The sequence below is a fragment of the Argentina anserina genome, chromosome 3, assembly GCF_933775445.1.
Source record: "Argentina anserina chromosome 3, drPotAnse1.1, whole genome shotgun sequence".
Lineage (NCBI taxonomy): Eukaryota > Viridiplantae > Streptophyta > Magnoliopsida > Rosales > Rosaceae > Argentina > Argentina anserina.
In genome coordinates this window covers 28691741-28711032 of record NC_065874.1, presented here as the reverse complement: position 1 = coordinate 28711032, position 19292 = coordinate 28691741, and the positions used below count along the sequence as shown (strand labels likewise).

Here is a 19292-nt window from a genome sequence, read left to right as displayed (position 1 = left end):
TCGTCTAGTGTTTCGCTAAACATGTGGCAGAGTGTGGCGTCATTAAATTCTCTTCTGGTGGTAACATTTTTGAAGTTATCTATGTGCCGGAATGAGTTGCCCTCACCCGTGTATGGCGTAATTTTCGGACTCTTGGATTGTGAATGTCGTACAGTATTCATTATTCGCGTAGTGAAGGGACCAGACCTGGCCGTGAACACTGGCTGGCACCGCGGATCGGCGTTCCGCTGCTCTATGGTGGCTAGCCGCTATAATATCAGAGCCAGCATGGGATCCGTGTTGGCCAGTTGTGTGGGGTCGTGAGCGAGAGGTCACGCTCATGCTTCCCTCTTCACGGTTGCGAATACGCCGTGGCGATGGTGGCCGCTTCCTGGCGAGTTCGGAGGGGGTAAAGCCGATGCTCATGTCAACTTGTTCTCGTCCTTTTGTTTGTGCGCTGCCTTCGCGCTATGATTCGTCATGTTGACGACTGTGTTCGGCCCGCTCAAGCTGCACTCGCATCCTGTCGAGCTCGGTCTGCAAAGCCGCAGCCTTCTCGCGTTCAAGTGCTTCACGCTGCTGGCACTCGGCGAGGTCATTGGCAATGTTTGCCATTCTTGCGGCGATCATGGGATCAGGAGTCGCGTTAGTACTGGCAACCATCCCGGGTGTAAGGGTGAGAATGATAGGGTCGTTTGTGGAGGGTAGGGGATGGTTGAGGCTGAGGTCCGATACGTCTTCCACATGACCGTCGGCCGGAATGGGGGGTATAGAGTTGGGAGTGCTCATTTCAAAGTGTAGTTGCTTCGCTAAATGCTGTATGTGTTTTACGGGAACTTTTTGTTGCGTTTCCACAGACGGCGCCAATGTTAACGTAGTGAATTGCACTGATACAATATGCTACACTCTTTGTTGATGCGGTATGCCGTGCTCCTCGTTCCTTTCCTGTCACAAGTAGCACGAGTCGTCAAAGTGGAGACTACGACGGCGTGGTCTTCAGCTCTCCGATGCTCAAGTCAGGTTGGTAATAATTTATGCAGAGTAACAGTGGGTAGTTAAGTGTACTTACCTTATGAGGTCAAGGGTTTGACCTTTTATAGTTGAATTCTGGTAGATCCTTCACTCATCTTCCGGTGTGGGACAAAGTCCGATTAAGGTGTTCTCTGGAGCCTTCTCTGGGATGCACGTGGGGGTGCGTCCGTAGTCGGTTTGCGTCGCGGGGCGGCCCATTGCCCGGCTAGTGCAGCTGGCTCACTGCTGGTATTGTGAGGCTGGGCTATTTATTAGCCTTAGGGTGTTGATAGTTGCGCTGATTATGGCGGGCATAAGCCTATGCCAACAGAAACATCAGTCACTTTATTGCAAACTGCATTTTTACCAAGCAAATTTTGGTATCATATATGTGCTCTTAGTGCATACTTGATTAATAGAATTCCATCTTCTGTACTTCTCATGGATTCTCCCTTTGAGAGATTTTACAAGATTAAACCTGTTTTGGATGTTATCAAGACCTTTGGCTATACATGTTATCCATTTCTAGCTACTAAAACAGACAAGCTGCAACCCAAAACAACTAGGTGTATTTTTCTGGGTTTTGCTACTGGATATAAGGGTTACATATGTTATAATCTACTTATAGGGAAATATATTATTTTCAGACATGTAATATTTGATGAGGGAGATTTTCCATATGCTCAAAATCAATTTAGTTCTTTAGTTGTCTCTACTGTAAGTAATGCTAGCAGCACAACTCCAATACCCCCTCCTTACTTTACTCATACTCAGTCCTTAACATAGTATTCCAACCTTGCATCTCCACATATCTCATCAAATCCAGGTTAGTTTTTATCTTCTGATATTTCTCCATCAATTCCTTCAGCTACTCATGCCACTACTTCCAGTCCAGTTTTATCTGGTTTATCTCATGTGCCATCTTCTCCACAAGCATTTGATACTAATGCTCATACTAACATTAATTTTGAGGAAGTTAATGGACTACTACAAGTTGAGACTCAAACTAGAGATGGTTCTGTTTCCATAGTTCTTAACATAAATTCTTCTCAACCAAGATCTCAGGTTTCTGAAACCAATGTTCACATCCAGTTGATGGTCTTATTAATCCTATCCAAAATGATCATGCTATGTTAACTAGTGATTTGGTTCATAAAGCAGGGTTAGATCAGTGTAATTCTCACATGACACCATGTTAGTCAAATTATATGAAGATCTTGGTCCTTCTCTTGATTCCAGTTATATTCATCATTTCAGAAGCTTAGTTGGTTGCTTTCAATACTTGACTTTTACCAGACCTGACATTGCTTTTAGTGTCAACTTAGTCTGTCAGTTTAAGCATGAACCTACATAAGCCCATCTACAGGCAGAAAAACGCATTCTTAGATATGTGAAAGGAACATTGAGTTATGGTATTTTTTTTATCCCAAACATTTCTCTTCTCAAAATGAGCTTTGTTTGCAAGCATATTGTGATGCTGATTGGGAAGAGGACCCTAATGATCGCAAGTCCACAACTGGTTTTGTGATTATGTTTAATAATTCTCCTATTTCATGGTGTAGTAAGAAGCATGATACTGTTTCTAGATCTTCTACAGAAGCTGAACACAGAAGCATGGCAAACACTACTTCTGAATCACAGTGGCTCAAGCATTTGCTGGTTGATTTGCATCTCTCTGTCATGTACTCCCTCACTTCACTGTGATAACATTTTTGCTCTAGCCTTAGCTTCTAACCCTGTGCATCATTCCAAGTTGAAACATGTTGAAGTTGATGTGCATTTTACCAGGGACAAGGTTAAAGATGGTTCAATTACCCTTCAGTTTGTGTCTTCTGCAAAACCGTTAGCTGATATTTTTACAAAGGGCATGTGTTCTCCTCAGAATTGTTACTTATGTAACAGCTTGATGTTAGCTAAATCTCCCATCAAGTTGAGGGAGGGTGTTAGTGTAGTCACTTAGTCAAAGTAATTAGAACTAATTAGACTTAGTTTATGCCTTGTAATATTGACACGTGTAGTAGCTTAGCTAAGCCTTAAATAGCTGAATCATCTCCTGTAATTTATAGTTGTCCAGAAATATGAATTACAATAGAATTAGTAACATTCAATTCTCTCTTTATTTTCTTCTTGCTCAAGCTAAGCTTTCAGGATTCTCACTAGTTCTGCTTGTATTTGATTTAACCAAGCTCTAACGATGGCATTGCATGCAGTAGAAGGCAAATGTCCAGCCATTGGTATCGATCTCGGACAGTGGCAGATCTAATCCCTCCTAGGTGAGTGGAAAAATAATTCATGGAGAATAAATGAAAAAACTATATAAGTCAAAATACAATTCATATATAATATTCATCAAGATTCCAAAAGATATGTAAGAATTGCAAATAAAAAAAAGTTATTTGACACCTATGAAAATACATAATCTCATTATAAATATTATATGCTATATCTTGTGCTTGATGATCTCAATAGACTCGAAATGATTAAATACATTATTCATATCTGAATTTATAATTTCATAAATAAACCACCTATCAAAGAATATATAAAAAGAGATACTGGATTTGGGAATTCAAATCATATAAAACATAAATCTTCATAAATTTGAAACTTTAGATTGTTTAATATGCGATGAGATTTGGAAATTGAGATTCACTATAAAAAGCAATCTCATATTAAAAAATAAAAATAACTCAATACCCAAAATTAAAGAAATAAAAACGAAAAAATTGCACAAAGAAAACTCTAATTCTAAATCCCTAATTAAGTTAAGAGGAGACTTGCGGTTAGAGGGCTAAGAGGTCTCCTTCCATTGGTGGATATGTATTAGAGACGGGAGAGTTGGACAGTGGAGAGAAAAAGACGACTGAGAATAGAGAAAGCGACCAATTTTGATATTTGGCTATGGGTTGTTTGTTTCTGATTTTTTATCCCAGTAGGATTTTTTTTTTTAACGTGACCCAATTTTTCTTGCCCAGCCTGCATACTGCTAGGTCCGCCGCTAATAATAATAAGCATAATAAGTATATTCTCGGAATAACATATTCATGCGTTGCCGTTTGGCAAAACGATCACGTTGAGATCATACCCAATGAGCAGGGGAACAGGACAACGCCATCCTACGTTGCTTTTATTGACACTCGGCGTTTGATTGGTGATGCCGCCAGAAATCAGGCCGCCATGAACCCCAGGAACACTGTTTTTGGTGAGTTTTGAGGTGGTTTCAATAATGTTATTAATGTTGTTTAATGCGGTACCCCTTCTAATATGAGAGGTAGGTACATAATTTCAAGTTCTGTGCTTTGGCTTAGCTTTCATATACTATTCTTTTGATTGTATAAGTTTATTAGTCCAAAGCTAGAATGTTTAATTTATCTTATATGCTTTTGTTTGCCCTATTCTAGATGCAAAGCGGTTGATTGGTCGGAAGTTTAGTGATGCCTGTGTCAAGAATGACATGAAGTTATGGCCTTTCAAGGTACGTAAAGATATGTGGAACAGGCCAAGGATTGTGATCAACTACAAGGGGCAGGAGAAGTAGTTTGCTGCTGAGGAGATATCTGCTATGATTCTCTATAAGATGCGTCATTAGCTGAGGCATACCTTGGAGTGATGGTAAAAGATGTTGTTATAACAGTCCCTGCATACTTCAATAATGATCAGCGACAGGCCACAAAGGATGCAGGTGTAATTGCTGGTTTGAATGTCATGCGCATCATCAATGAACCAACAGCAGCGGCCATTGCCTATGGTCTGGACAAAAGATGCACGAATGTTGGTCAAAGGAATGTTCTTGTTTTCGATCTCGGTGGTGGTACTTATGATGTTTCTCTTGTCTCAATAAAGAGGGAGATTTTGAGGTCAAAGCTATTGGGGGAGATACTCATCTAGGAGGTGAAGATTTTGACAATAACTTGGTGAATTATTGTGTCAAAAAAATTGAGAGGAAGAACGTTATGGACATTAGCAACAATCCTAGAGCATTGAGAAGAATGAGGACAGCCTGTGAGAGAACAAAGAGGACACTTTCTTCGAGTGCTAAAACCACAATTGATATTGACTCTTTAGTTGAGGATATTGACTATTACACTGAAATAACCAGGGCAGAATTTGAGGAGCTAAACAAGGATCTCTATGAAAAATGCTTGGAGCCTGTGAAGAAGTGTTTAGCGGAGGCTAAAATGGACAAGAGGCTTGTTCATGATGTTGTTCTTATTGGTGGTTCTACTAGAATTCCAAAGATACAACAGCTATTGCAGGACTTTTTTAATGGTAAGGAACCTTGCAAAAGCATCAATCCTGATGAAGCAGTTGCATATTGAGTCGCTGTGCAAGCGGCGATCATGAACGGCGAGGTTGAGAAGGTTAATGACTTGATCTTGTTGGATGCCGCTCCACTCTCCCTTGGTATTGAGGTTCGGGGAGAAATCATATCTGTTATCATACCAAAAAAACACTACCATTCCTACCGCCAAAGAGGAAATGTACACAACTGTCGCCAATAAACAAACATGTGTGACTAATGTGTATGAAGGCGAAAGAACAAAAGTGAAAGAAAACATGTTTTTGGGTACGTTTGAGCTAAAAGGCTTCCGTCCTGCTCCTAGGGGTGTGCCTCAGATTATGGTTAGCTTCAAGATTGATGTCAATGGGATTCTAAATGTCTCTGCCGTGGAGAAGTTATCAGGTAAGAACAACATCACAGTCAAATATAACGGGGGTGGGTTATCTAAGAATGAGATCCAGAAGATGATAGAGAAGGCAGAGAACTTCAGGTTAGAGGACGAGGAATACATTAGGAAAGTAGAGGCTAAGGTTGCATTGGAAATCTATGCAAGGGATATGAGGGACAAGGTTTCTGAGGACTCTTTTGAAACGGCCAGGAAGAAAATCAAAACTGCGGCTGAAAATGTCATTTGGTGGCTTGAGGGGAACGAAGATGCTGAATGTCATGAATATGAAGACCAGTTGGAAAAACTCGAAGACATCTGCGACTCCATTATGGCAAAGGCTACTGAATTGGGTAGCAGTGGCGGTGGTATGGCTAACGTTTGAAGTGGAATTGAAGTACGTAGGCATAAGAAGAACTGAGAGATTTTATTTTATTCATATATTTTTTAGTTTTACATTCCAGAGGTGAAGGGCAAAAGAGTTTCAGTTTCTTCTGAGCTGTAATTGCAAGTCATGTCAATTACTCGTGTGTTTTAGCTCTTACATTCTAAATCCTATCAACAAACACCAGAGCTAGCGCAGCGCTAAATCAACATATTGGATTGGTCGTCAGCTTTTGCTGCGCAGTATTGGCAACACCATTTAAATTACAATTTCGGTATCTCTAAACACCCTCTTACAGATATTATGTTATTTAAAATAGAGGACTGAGAGTTCAAGTGACCATTAAAATCAAACTTAAACCTCTGACTGGTTTACATTATTACAAATTTAATTGAAAATATCATTGAACTACAGAAGAATTGTTCAAAACAATATATCCATAATTTCTCAAAGCTTAGGCACTGACATCAAAATAGAGTATTATCTGAAATTCTAAAGTGCAACAATAGAGCAGTGTTTTCCTACCTTCCATCTGCCACTCGATGACTCCAAAGAATGAAGCATTAAAATTAAGCTATTCTCAACAAGACAAACTATTTCCTTCCCCTGCTAAGCCTTTGCACGTGGTAATTGATGCTTCCCATTGACTTGGTTTTTATGCTCTGCAACAAAGGGGCCAGACATTTTAGTAAAAGTCTATGGAAAACTTTTGCTAATTGAGGAGAGGGACTGATTTTAAGCCTAATAGAAAAGGATGAGAAAATAAAAGGGGGAAAAGAATTCGTGAACATGCCGAATCTAAAACAGAGATCTCAAAATGTACCTGAGACTCCATGCACATACTGAAAACAACCTTCTGCCGTACACACTTCTCATCACAGTTGCTCTTAAGAGCCAAACAACTGAGAACTGTTACCATTCCTTCATGCAATGTTTGTGAAAAGAACCAAATTTCTTTGTATTAATGTATATCGAACTTGCTTTGCAGCCCATTCTGTGATTGACACAAATAAGTGAGAAAGCAAGAAACTGTCGAGCTTACTTAATTGGTGAAACCAGGACACAAATCCTAGGTGCATATCAGACATTTATGCACGAGTGTACATGTAGGATACAAGAGAAAACCTAAAATTTTGAGTTTGCACATCCATGAATGTAAATCTCAGCACAAAGTATTCAGTCTGTCCCTGTATTAGGATCAGTCTCCTCATACCATCTAAAGACAGACTTAGACTTATGATAAACAAGTTGAGCAAGTCATTCCTATACCCTGACTCTGCTATATTGTAACTCTAGATTGATCCAAATAATGTTGGTTTAGCAACTATAGCATCATTTATTGATTTGTACTTCAACTGAACTCATAGCTCATTCAAAAGACTATAATAAAAATGGAATACGGTAGATCTTCACAATCCAAAATCCAAAACCATAGGAGAATAGGGATGCCGATCTAATTTACCAATCTACCCCACGAATAAAGGTATAAAGGATGGTCTTTGAGAGCTACAAACTAATTGATTCCAGAGCCAAGGCATAGATTAAAAGAATTCAAATTGTTAGGTACTTAGGTCTCATGCACAAAAATGTTTTTTGTCGGAAAAGGATTTGGTCTGCAAGATTTATTAACCCTAAGAAACCCTCATTTTTCACAATTGGATCTATTACAAGCTGCTAAAACTCTTCAATAAAATAATTATACAAATTTATCATCCGCATCAACTCATCAAACCGAAAAACCAAGTAACTAACAAAAATGCAAGCTCTATAATTCTGACCAAAAATCAACTAACAGAAACAACTAATATCAATGAAATTCATAAGACTAGTAGTAAAGCATAGCCTCTTCAGATGCAGTATCTGTTTTCTTGTCCGACATGGCGACATATGAACAAGTATCCCATGTTTTATTTCTTGCTAACTGCACCCCACAAGGATCGAAACTGCAATAGATTCTGATAAACCATGAATAAAGAACCAAATGTATGTAATGTCCAAAACCCAGCAGAACCTGTATAGCAATGATTGAAATGCAACATAATAAACATTGTAAACATTACAGTACTTAATTTATAGTTCACTTTACGAGAAGCAAGCAAGCCCCATCTTTTGAATACCGACAAGATGCATTCGGTTCAACCATCAGAACAAGTTTAAGCAAGTGTTGTAAGGCTTGCAAGACCAGCACTGATATGGGCTGGTATATGAAGCAGAACAAATTCACAAAAGCTCAGTCGCAAAAGGAAATGAGCAACCATTGATTCTCCCAGAGTTACAGTGTAAATCAACAAGCATTAATTTGACCAATTTGAAGAACTACTTGAACAAGGGCAAAATCTGGTCAGATTTACTAATAGCAAAACTGAAGCACGTTCAATATCCAAGGTTTCTCTTCAACTAAGTACAGTGTTGTAAAGGAAAACCCAAGACCTAATATCAGCGGCATAGAAATGAGAGTTGAGAAAAGAAGGAAGAGTGAATTACCGAATCGTCTTGATTAATCGCCAAAGGCAATAGGTTTTTACTTTGCTTCACTGCAGAGATGCTCGAGGTCCTTCTTCCAGAAGAAAAGACGCAGCTGAATTGGAATGGGCCTAATTATAAACCCAACAATTGGGGCCTGGACAAGGGCTTCCAGGTTCGGCTACGTATGTCTGATCCCCACCTTCCAACTTCTAAGACAAATTCAATTATTCCACCCCCAATTGAGAAATGTAAATGAGGAGGGTAAATTTCACTCCTCTTCTTCAAATTTGAGAAATGTTCAAATTTTTTGAGATTCTTACACTTTAAATTTGGAGGCAGCGTATCTTCTATTATTTGTTGTTTGAAGAGTTTAAGAAAATTTTAGACAGTCTGGAATGTCATATGAATAGATTATTGGCGTAGTGTGAAGTGTGAACACATGACAATTCATGCAAACTCCATGTCTTCATCGAAATCGATTAGCATCTACCGGCAAAAGTGGTGAGGCAAGATAGCACTAGTCGGCGAATATTAAATCGTTAACTCATGATCTCATTTCTTGATGATAATCAACTACCAACTTCGTTTTAATTTACTAATCTTATCACTTTGAGGAGAAGTAAGAAAGCTCGCTTTTTATCCCCCTTGTGATGAGAGCGCACAAAAATATACCTCGTATACTCCTAGGGTCGTAGTAGTACAACTAATTTTCATTTTCTATTGCCATTCGACATCTCAATCAAGTTGATGGACTAGTCTATATCCTGCATATCACAAAGAAACTAAGTTGGTGGATGAACCCTTTCTAATCCAAAAGTTCAAACAGCACTCCACTGTATCCTGCAATATTCTAACTTGTTTCTTGCAACCAAGATAATCGCAAAATTGGACAAATTGCTTCATCAAAAATGAAAAATGGCGTCGCAACCAATGATGTCCAAAGCAATTATTTGATCCATATTGTTCTCGTGACAAACCAATTATATCCATATGTGGTTTACAACCAAACCATTGGATCCAATGCCGACTTTGAAATGTTGGGCAATCAACCACGATATTCACTAATGCCCTATCAAGTTTGGCAAACCCAACTTATCAAGCGTAAATATTTTCTCCTAAACTTCAATATCGTGGAAATTAGTGGCTTCTTTCTCTGTCGGATGTGGAAAATTTAGTCTCTAAGCTAGGTCCACCCTAGCATTCGTAAATGTTACTTCTTGTTTCTATTCCAGGAGACGAGATGTGGTAAGAATTTGAACCCGTCTTACTTCATGTTTGTACGCATGAAAGAAACAGACAACGGAAAATCCAGAGTTGGTTAATATTTACACCACGCCGACTTACTTCCTGGACTTGATACATAATAGCAATTTGGTATATATAGCTTGATTAGCTTCCTTCATTAATTCTTGTGATTGCTGGTGTTTCACGTCAATAGCAAAACTACAAAGGCACCCTGATTCTTATATGCAAGTGAGACAAAAAACCTTCAATTTTATATATGGAACAACTCTCAATTGTTTGTTTCTCTAACCATGAGAGACCAGGATAACTAAGTTCTCAGATACGCCTAAATTTCTGGCCAAGTTTAACAATATAATAAATGTCTGCTTTGAGAGACATAGATAATGTTGGCTAGGTGCTCTTTTTTCATAAATTCTTACATACAAACTTGAAGAAATTGAAAATGACCTGAAATGAACAACTCTCAAGGGTTTATACGAAAATGGGCCAAATAAATTGACAGCAGGTTTTAGGACCACGAAAGTTAATTAGCCAAATCAAAGCTGCATATTAATGAAACCAGATGCTCCTGCATGTTCATATCTTCAAGACTGGAGAATTGATATATGCTTGAGGCTGGACCAACCTTTTAGGCTAAGTCTTGTGATGACAATGACATTACTTCTTGTTTAGGGAACTTGAAGTTGGTTTTGCACTTCCTCAGTTTCTTTTTGGTGATTAACAAGGCAAATCATAAATTGATACCAGCCTTAATCCCCTAACTCTCCTAACCTCAAGATTTGATAACGCGAACTTCTTCTCCAATTCAATGATATGTACTCTACTTCCCTTCTAGCATCTATACCAATCCATCACATGCATATTGCTCACACAATAGGATCAACTTCTGTGAGTTCTATCAAGACCTTATGGGGACAGTGAGAATTTAGATGGCAACTAACTCAACATAACGTTAACAAGCTAACTCTTTAACTACCCATTAGTCTTTGTGCTCTGTTAGTCTTCTTGAGATTGTGGGCAAGATGCTTCATAGCATGCCCTAAACAGGACCAGGAATGAACAAGAACGCAAGCAAATGAAGCTTGCATGATACGAGAACGAACGCGTTATTCATCAGAAGAAAAATTCTTGAATCAGCCGGCTAGTAATGTGAGTGTGTGGGCGGGTGTGTGGTCCAAGTTTCCAACCTGTAGTTGAAAAGGCTCTAATTCCACTAGTATCCAGTTTTTCTTGTTTTGCTTTCGGAACAATGCAAAATGCAGATAGCTGTGCACCATATTGTGCAAAAGTCGTTAGCATCCGTTGTACACTTTTGACAAATTGGCTTAAGAATGAATTTCACTGCACTCTGTAAAAGCAAACCTAACCACCATGATCAAACTTGCAATAACCTCCGAGTGCTAGGCCCCTTATATAATAGAATTTCAGGACCCTTTTATGCCAAACATCATACAATCTGGTGACTGGTACCTATATTCAAATTTGTAACTTTATACTTATTGTGTAAATAACCCAATGAAGAATCAAAAAGTGATGAAGCACTATCTCCTTGAAGGAATGAGAGTACTTTCATGATAATGAGTTATGATTTAACAAACCCCAGGACACATGGAATAATGGAAAGAATTGATTACCCCACAAGTTTCCCACTTGAACTAGCAAACACCTTAAATCACTCTGCAGAATGATGTCAGTTCTGTCTATAATTCTTCATTCAGAAAAAAAACTGCTTCGGATGATTCAAAGTTACCCTACCTTAACAACTGAAGTAAGAAATAGTAATAACAAGATTAAGAAGAACAGAGAAAAAAAAAAGACCTTTCAACCTTTCGTAGATTAACACAATGAACAATCTTGGAAAACTAATTAACAGATGAATAGAATTGACAAAGATCTCTAAGTAAATTAATGGAGATTTAATTCACACGGACCTAGAGGAGAAGAAGCCAGTGGGAGTACCTGGGAAGAGCTTGAAGGAAACTGTGGCAGAGAACCACAATGAAGCTCTCTCTGACTCTCCTTGTTCTTACCAACAATGAGTCTTATAAAAGACCCATCTCTTTCTTCTGTCCCCAATGTCGAAAAAGATGGAGCTTTTACACCAAAATCTTGATTTTGAGCAGGCCCAGAATTTCTAGATGCCCTTTTCTCTGCTTCTTCCATCAATCTCTTCAGCAACTTCTCCTCTGCATCCCTCAAAAACTTGAACTTTGGGGGTGGTGAAGATCTCAACCTGTTCATCTCAGCTTCTGTTGAGGATTCAAATAGAGGGTTGAATCCATGGTGCTTGTAAGACTCTAGAGGGTTCAAAGGTGAAGACTTTAATGGTGGAGAAGGCAAAGGGGCAGTGAGAAAAGGGTTGTCCACAGCCAAGATCAGATCACTCAAACTCCTTGTTCTGGAACCTCTTCTAGATTTTGCATCTTCAGATTCCATATCCTCCTTCTCTTCCTCTTTTATTGTGAAGAGAAACCTTGGTGGGCCAGCCAGATTGTGCAGTCTCATGAGCTCTGATTCCACACTGTCTTCTCCATAATTGGCCTTCAACAACAAATCTTTGCTGGAACCCAGTTCCAAATCTGGTTCACCAGAATTTGCATCTGGGTTCCTCACATTCTCCCCAGAATTGATGTTGTTGTTGTTTATGGTTTGCAGAGGGTTGGGCTTCTTAAAGCAACTGAAGAGTACCTTTGGCTGGTTAGTGTAATTCTCATCTTCAATCTCTCTGTTTGTGATTCTCTTCTTCCACCATAGCAAGTAGTAAAGCTCTGCCACAAGAGCCAATAGGAGGCACCCAAACACCAAGCTCAAGCCAATTCCTAATCCACTCAAAGATGTCATCTTACCCTGAAATTTTGCATCCCCACAACAACCAACCTTAGACTGACCATAGCCTCATAGCTATAGATTCTCTCACTTGTCACTGTAAACCAAAGCCCACAAGAAAAAGTAATCAAATTTATATTCCCCGCAAAATAAGAAAACTATAAAGAAGTACCGTAATTTGTGAATTTCACACACCAAAAAATCCTTAATGGAAAGTTGCTTGAAGCACAGACCAGGAGGAAAATCAGAGTGATTTGGTGAAATTTCGGCGCGAAGACCTTAAAGTCTTTGAGAGTCAACAACCCAGAAGAGGGGGTAGAGAAGAACCAATGGAAAGTAAAATCTTTGCTTATAAACTATGCATCATTCTGGGGCAGAAGTCAAAAGGGAAATGGTTGAGCAACAAAATAGGCTTTTGATTTTTATGCATTTTGGGTTTTGCAGCTTTTGCTATAAGAGCCAAGAAAGATTGAAGGAAGAAGATACTTGAAATATTATATGATTGGAGTATGTGCGTGGGCTTAACGGTTGGAAAGCGACTCACATGGTTTGCAAAAGCGTGTGTGCCATTTATTGATTTAAAAGCAGGTAAGAAAAAAGGAAAAAAAGAAAAACAAAAAAGGAGTGACTGTGTGTCATCTTTCAAAGTGATTTTGTTTCTTAATGTAAGCTGATCACATTATGTGCGGTAGTCATTGTTAATTTAAAAATCAATATTATTGTTTCAGGATAAAATAATTATATATTATTAAATGATATAGAGTCTATATATAGGCATTACAAAACCATAATCTCGTAGGATTCAGAATCCTAATCTATTACGGAGATGTTAATATATCTCCTAACATGAAACCTATTAGGCTAAGACACACACAAGGGTAGAATAGTAATTCTCCCAGAACACTCTCCCTTGTATCGCATGTCTAGGTTGCATGGTGCACACATCGTTGCCTCGGTAAAAACCTTGTCAAGGAAAATAAAAACCTCTTAGGTAAAAACAAAAGCTTGATCGAATGGAAAAAGAGCACAACACACCGTCTACATTTGATACCATCATGTGAGGTAGACTCCTCCTGAAGTCTACGGAACAACTCCCCCTGATTAGTGCCATAATCATGGAGTACAAAGAACAACGTATACAACGTTTATTACATGCTTCTCAAACGTAGTTTAGGGCTAATGATTAATCATTAATCTAGCCACACATCCTTAGATCATACATGCTATACTTAGCCAAACTTAGATATTAGGAAACAAGATACTCGAAACAAGAGTTTGCAATGAAGATCAGATTCTCGGATAGAATGACATTCACTCACTTAAACGGCCATAACTTATTCGTCAAAAGAGGTATCAGTGAATCGTAAAATGTTCTGGAAAGTAGACACATGTGGCTTTCCAATGAAATAAAGTTCACAACCTAATCCGATCGGAGCAGTTCACAGTGCTCTGTCGAAGTTGACTGACTTACAAATTTCCGGACATAACTGTCCTACTTTGCTAAAACGGCCATACCTCACTCAATATGATAGCTATGAACAAATGGTTGGTATCCCTGGAAAGTAGACACATAGACCTTTCCAACGGTACCAATTTCACCATATTTCATCGAGCGAGCTGTCTTGTTGAAGTTGACCTATGAAACTGGACAGATTCTGATTTGTCACATTCAATGTGTCTTTCTCAAATAAATGGGGGAATGAACCAATGAAGGACTGATTTTGGTCCGAGATGGAACCGTACGCATCCTCTATGCTACCAGTGTCGACTGCTACACCAAGGAATACGTTGATGTTGCTGGAGCTGCTGGCGGCGTTGGTGTGGATAGGATTTTTGTTGGTTCACTAAGTGTAGAACTAAACCCATGTCAAAGTAGCAATGCAAGTCCAATGACAATGTATAGGCGCAGAGTTAATCACGTCATAATGAAAGCAATAGTGTCCCAACAACACTTACATATATGAATCTATAGCTCATTGAATCTCTTCATCATCTATATTTAGACGGAAGAGAGAATCAAGAAATAGCTTTCATATGAACACATATGGGTATGATTTCTTGCAACTGATTGTACTACATTCTCTCGAACGTCGCAATCTGATTACATAAGCTCTCCGTGGTCTGTAGGCATTTAAAGTCCCTCGGGCACTCTCATATTTGTATCAAAATCCCTTTACAGATATTCTATGACCACTATCATATGCTGCAAATCAGTTTTCATGGACACTACTACTGATCAAGTAGCAGAAAGCAATTATGTCGATAACGAGAGAATATAACTCATCGTAGTCAATACTAGGAAAATGAGACAATCTTTGCGCCATAAGTCCTGCATATATCGCATGACTTCATCTTTCTCATTACACTTACGAACAACAACCAATATAACAAGTCTAGTTCAGCTTGTATTGATTCTTTCCACTTCGGTCAAGTTGCTCATCGTTGATGCTTTACAACTAGAGCATAACCGAATACATCATTAATCATGGGAGATCAATCCATTAAACACACGCGCATGCTGTATACGATCAATTTGTGAGAATTCTATTCTTCTCTAATCATCAACAAAAGGAGTCTGTAGCGTCCCACAAAAACTTAGTTGATACACATGTTTAGAGAATATCTCTTGATGATGGGCGAAATACTTGTGCCTACGCATCTCACTTCTTTCTGGTTTTTATTCCAGAGAATAATAGTCTCCCCCTCATCTAGGTAGGAGCCAAGACCGAAGCTATGACCCTTACTAGTCCATCTTTGCGTTTGCCGCCCTTGTTTTGTGGTGCAATACCACGGGCGCCGACAACACCACAGTGTACGATGGTTCCATCGCCGGCTTCCTTCCCACTGTCAGGGATGGTGCCAACGGTGTTAGGACAAGGTCATATGAAATTCTCCCATATTCTAAGAGTTCCAACCTTACCGGCACATCACAGCATTTATGTGCGATCTCGTCGTTTTCGCAATATCGGTAAAGTCATTGAGCATCGAATCTTTGACTTTCTGGAGGTAGATAATGCGTTGCACATTTGCTCACTTTGAGTAGTGCGGGATCTTAATGAGACATAGTGCCACACCACGTCAATTCCTGGCGTTAAAACCGGAATGGGAGCATTCCATATCTCCCCCTAACGACGGGAAGTATGTCTCATCAAAGTGACCGTTTGCTAATATCGTAGAATAGAGATCAACGGTTGTAGATTGGAAATATCGGATAAGTGTTGGTAATTCATAAATCATAACCAACCAGAATACTTAATCATTTCAAGTAGACCCATTGAGATAACTATAATAGAGGCACATAAACAACTTTAACCAAATAGGCGTTTAATGAAAAGAACGTTGGGATTGTATCCAGTAACCATTTGGTACACACTAAACGCTTGGCAAATTGTGGGTCTAAAACGAATAAATGTCGCTGCATGCAACATCATTACATATCTCTATGCAAAAATCGGCAGGTTAGTACCCATAACCAAGTCCGAGCTCTGCTAGATCATACAGTGAATGAACATGAGGAATAATATGTTCAACGACGATCCTAGTAGACATGCAAACCGAAATCATCAAGGTCGTGGAGGTGAACTCTCCAACGGTATCCAATCAAATAGATTTGAGAGGATGGGAAAGGTGGTGAGCCCTTAGTATGATGATCATAGCAAAAAACTTAGCAAATGCAGCGTTCCTTGTGGAAAGCAAAGCGAGGTGTGACCAACGCGTCGATGCTCTTAACCTATACCATAAAAATACCGAAAAATGTCTGCATTCGGTTGGATAGGGTCCACTAATGTCACCTTAAATACTTCGTAAGAATGGAATGTTCTCGGTTGGAGCCTTAGCAAATAAGGACTTCCTTGAAATCTAGCAAAAGAACAAGCTTTGTAAAGTGAGCGATGGGCATCAGAGATTCTTATGGAGGCATTAGAAAACACGGGAGGCATCACAAGCTCCTGTGAAGGAGGGGATGCCGCCACCGACGGCCTGAATGCCATGGAGCCGCCGAGAGGGGCAGGCTCAGCCTCACCATGTGGAGCACGGGTAAGGTGATCCTCCAATCGCTTCGTGAACATGAAAAATAGATGATCATGTGAATTTCAAAAAACTCAAATCATCATATCTCGTTCAAACCAAAAATGATCATGTCAAAACCGAGAAGACAACAAAACTAAACCCATGATTCAAAGAATCTTGAGTTACATAAAGTTACTGCTGCATGTAGGCAACGCTATGTCTGCAAGCGAACAAAGCTACTGTCTAAGCTTTAAAAAGCTATTGTCAATGAAATCTGACATATTTATTCCTCTCCATTCTTAACACAAATATCAAGATGAAAATCCATCATTGGCATGTATGGCCTTTAAAACTTAGCAAGGCATGAAGATATAGAACACAATCTCCGCACGAGATCCCTAAAATAACTACCTGCGCCGTAGGATAGTGTGGGTGGTTACGCAATTAGCAAGACACTCGATTTCACAGCGGGACATTCTCAAAATGAAGATTAAGAGAGTCAACGACGCGGTGAACTTCTCTAGACAATACGTCGTAGGATATTGTAAGAGGGGAGATTGAAACAAATGTGCAATCTCATCGAGTGTATCACATGGCAATATAACTACATTCTTCAACTTAAGAGTTGGAAAAACATGGTATTGGAGCAGTTGAATACCAATCAATTTGGGTGGTAAAAACCATCCAATTGGTGCGGGTGGTCACCAATAATAATAAAATCATTTGAGCTATAAAACGACTTGGAGAAAACCGGAAATTTAACTGGAAAACCATGTCAAAATAACTCAAAACCGGGTGAAATTTGGACTAGGAAAACATGGCAGCAAAGACTCCTGAAATATGCCGGAAAAATGATGAGAAACGACGAAAAAATCGTCGAAAAAACTCACTGGAAGCCAGCGGGACCGATTGCCGGAAATCCGGCCGGCGGCGGCCGGAGCTGGCTGGTATGGAGGCCGTAACTTCAGGTCCGACAGGGAACGCCGTTAGGAACCGGATAGCGGTGCCAGAAACGCCGGCAAATGGCCGGAAGGTGGCGAATACGCCGGCAAAACGCCGGAAAATGTTCCGGAAACGCCAGAAAAATAACCGGGAAAAACGACGTCAATTTTGACGTTTCGAGGTCCATTTTCCAAATTTTTAGTTCCAAAATCACAATGTAGTGCTATTGGGGTCTCATGTAACCCAAAAGCGGCCCCACGTGAGTTGCAAACGTTGACCATGCATGCTAAGCCAAGGCAAATAAAATTCTCACGAGTCCATCTTGTAAACAAGAAATACGAGAAATTTTATAGAATATACCAATATTTAATAAACAAACTTCCAATTATAATAAACGACTTAAGTTAAAGTCGAGCAAGAATCATGGAAATGCCAACGTCATACTTGAAAAATAGTAAGCAGAAAACATAGTCAAAATAGATTGACTAATCAAAAGTCTGTAGCAACAAAATCTTGCATATCGGATTGGGCGGAGCCTTAGCCTGAGACTCAAAAATGTGCTTATTTGAGAATGGAAGAATGTTACATTTCCATCTCCAAAATTCCCTCAAGAAATAGATACAGGTGTCAAAAATGACATGTGTTTCTCGGATGTGGAGCATGCTTCAAGGTCAACTCTGGTAATACAACGCCATAGACGTTTATTGAATCACTTTAAGTGTGTCCCATAGAATGTGTTTTTTTTTATCTTTTGTCAGCAAATAGTGCTGCTTCAGAGTAATGAATTTCAACTCAAATAAATGAGTACGTAGACCTTGAGATTATCGTTTATAGACATGAGTTTAAGAAAACTCAAACATTCAAATAACAGTCGTGATGACGACGCATCCATGAGAAAACGAGGGTTGTATAGGTTTCAAATAATCAAAACTAATTAAGTATGTAACCGGAATTAGAAGAGTTGTGATGTATATGGTCACAAAATAATTGATGCATATCGGCGATTCTCATGATCGCACCCAAAACAGCGGTGCACTCAAAAGACCACACGAAATCGATATCTTTCCTTTTAAATAATAACGTGACTCCCTCAGGACCGTCACACGAAAAACGTCGACCAAGAGGGGAATCATATCCCTCTTTGGTCTCATCGGCGTTATAAGAAATGTCGGAAAGAAGACATGAAAAAGGCTAATAGCGCCCGATAATTTATGTATATATGTTCAAAAACAGCAATTTTAAGAAAAACATACTTGTTGGTCTGCCAAATAGACCGCATATAATTAATTTACTCTGCAAATCGATCATCATGCATGAAGTTGCTTGATGAATTCCTTTTCGATCTTCATCCGATGACATAAAAATCTTGGGAGGATACGATCAAAATCGTATGTAGATGACAAAAGTATCGTCCATCTCTGCATGAATGTCATCACCATAGTACGACGAGCAATGATTTTACCTATACGAGCACGTGAAATATCGTTAGAAATAAAAACGTGCCAATGAACATTTAAATAATGAAATAGAAAAAAGGAAAATGAAAAGAAAATATAGTAAGAAGCCCAAATGGCTATTGTGCTCGACAGGCCATAGGCCCAAAAGGGTAGAGAAGACGGGCATAGCTTCACTTGAGCGAAGAGTTTGCTTGTGAAGTTCGCGTTTCTCGTGTAGATATGCGGGAGGAGCAATTTTGAATCCTTTGATGCGGGGTCTTGCGGGGCAAAAAGATGTTTTTGCGGAGCGAATGCGGAGGAGACCCT

At 39.3% G+C, this 19292-nt stretch overlaps 1 protein-coding gene, 1 long non-coding RNA gene and 1 pseudogene across 4 annotated transcripts; 1 reads left to right on the top strand and 2 right to left on the bottom strand.

Annotated features, from left to right (window-relative positions):
- Positions 1 to 3184: 3184 nt before the first annotated feature.
- Positions 3185 to 6042, top strand: LOC126787420 (heat shock 70 kDa protein 1-like; annotated as a pseudogene).
- A 277-nt stretch (positions 6043 to 6319) lies between these two features.
- Positions 6320 to 8561, bottom strand: LOC126788153 (uncharacterized). Its single transcript, XR_007671339.1, has 2 exons — positions 6866 to 8561; positions 6320 to 6704 (listed from the first exon to the last, which is right to left on the bottom strand). It is a non-coding gene; the product is annotated as an uncharacterized LOC126788153 (long non-coding RNA).
- Positions 8562 to 11568: 3007 nt separating this feature from the next.
- On the bottom strand, positions 11569 to 12922 carry LOC126786847 (uncharacterized). 3 transcript variants are annotated; one of them, XM_050512802.1, is made up of 2 exons: positions 12775 to 12922; positions 11569 to 12676 (listed from the first exon to the last, which is right to left on the bottom strand). In XM_050512802.1, the coding sequence occupies exon 2, from the start codon at positions 12592 to 12594 to the stop codon at positions 11659 to 11661; it is 936 nt and encodes a 311-aa protein (XP_050368759.1). In that variant the 5' UTR covers positions 12595 to 12676; positions 12775 to 12922; the 3' UTR covers positions 11569 to 11658. The 3 variants fall into 3 exon arrangements, with proteins under 3 accessions (XP_050368759.1, XP_050368761.1, XP_050368760.1); XM_050512804.1 differs by having other exon boundaries at positions 12858 to 12868; XM_050512803.1 differs by having other exon boundaries at positions 12813 to 12828.
- Between the last annotated feature and the right edge of the window lie 6370 nt (positions 12923 to 19292).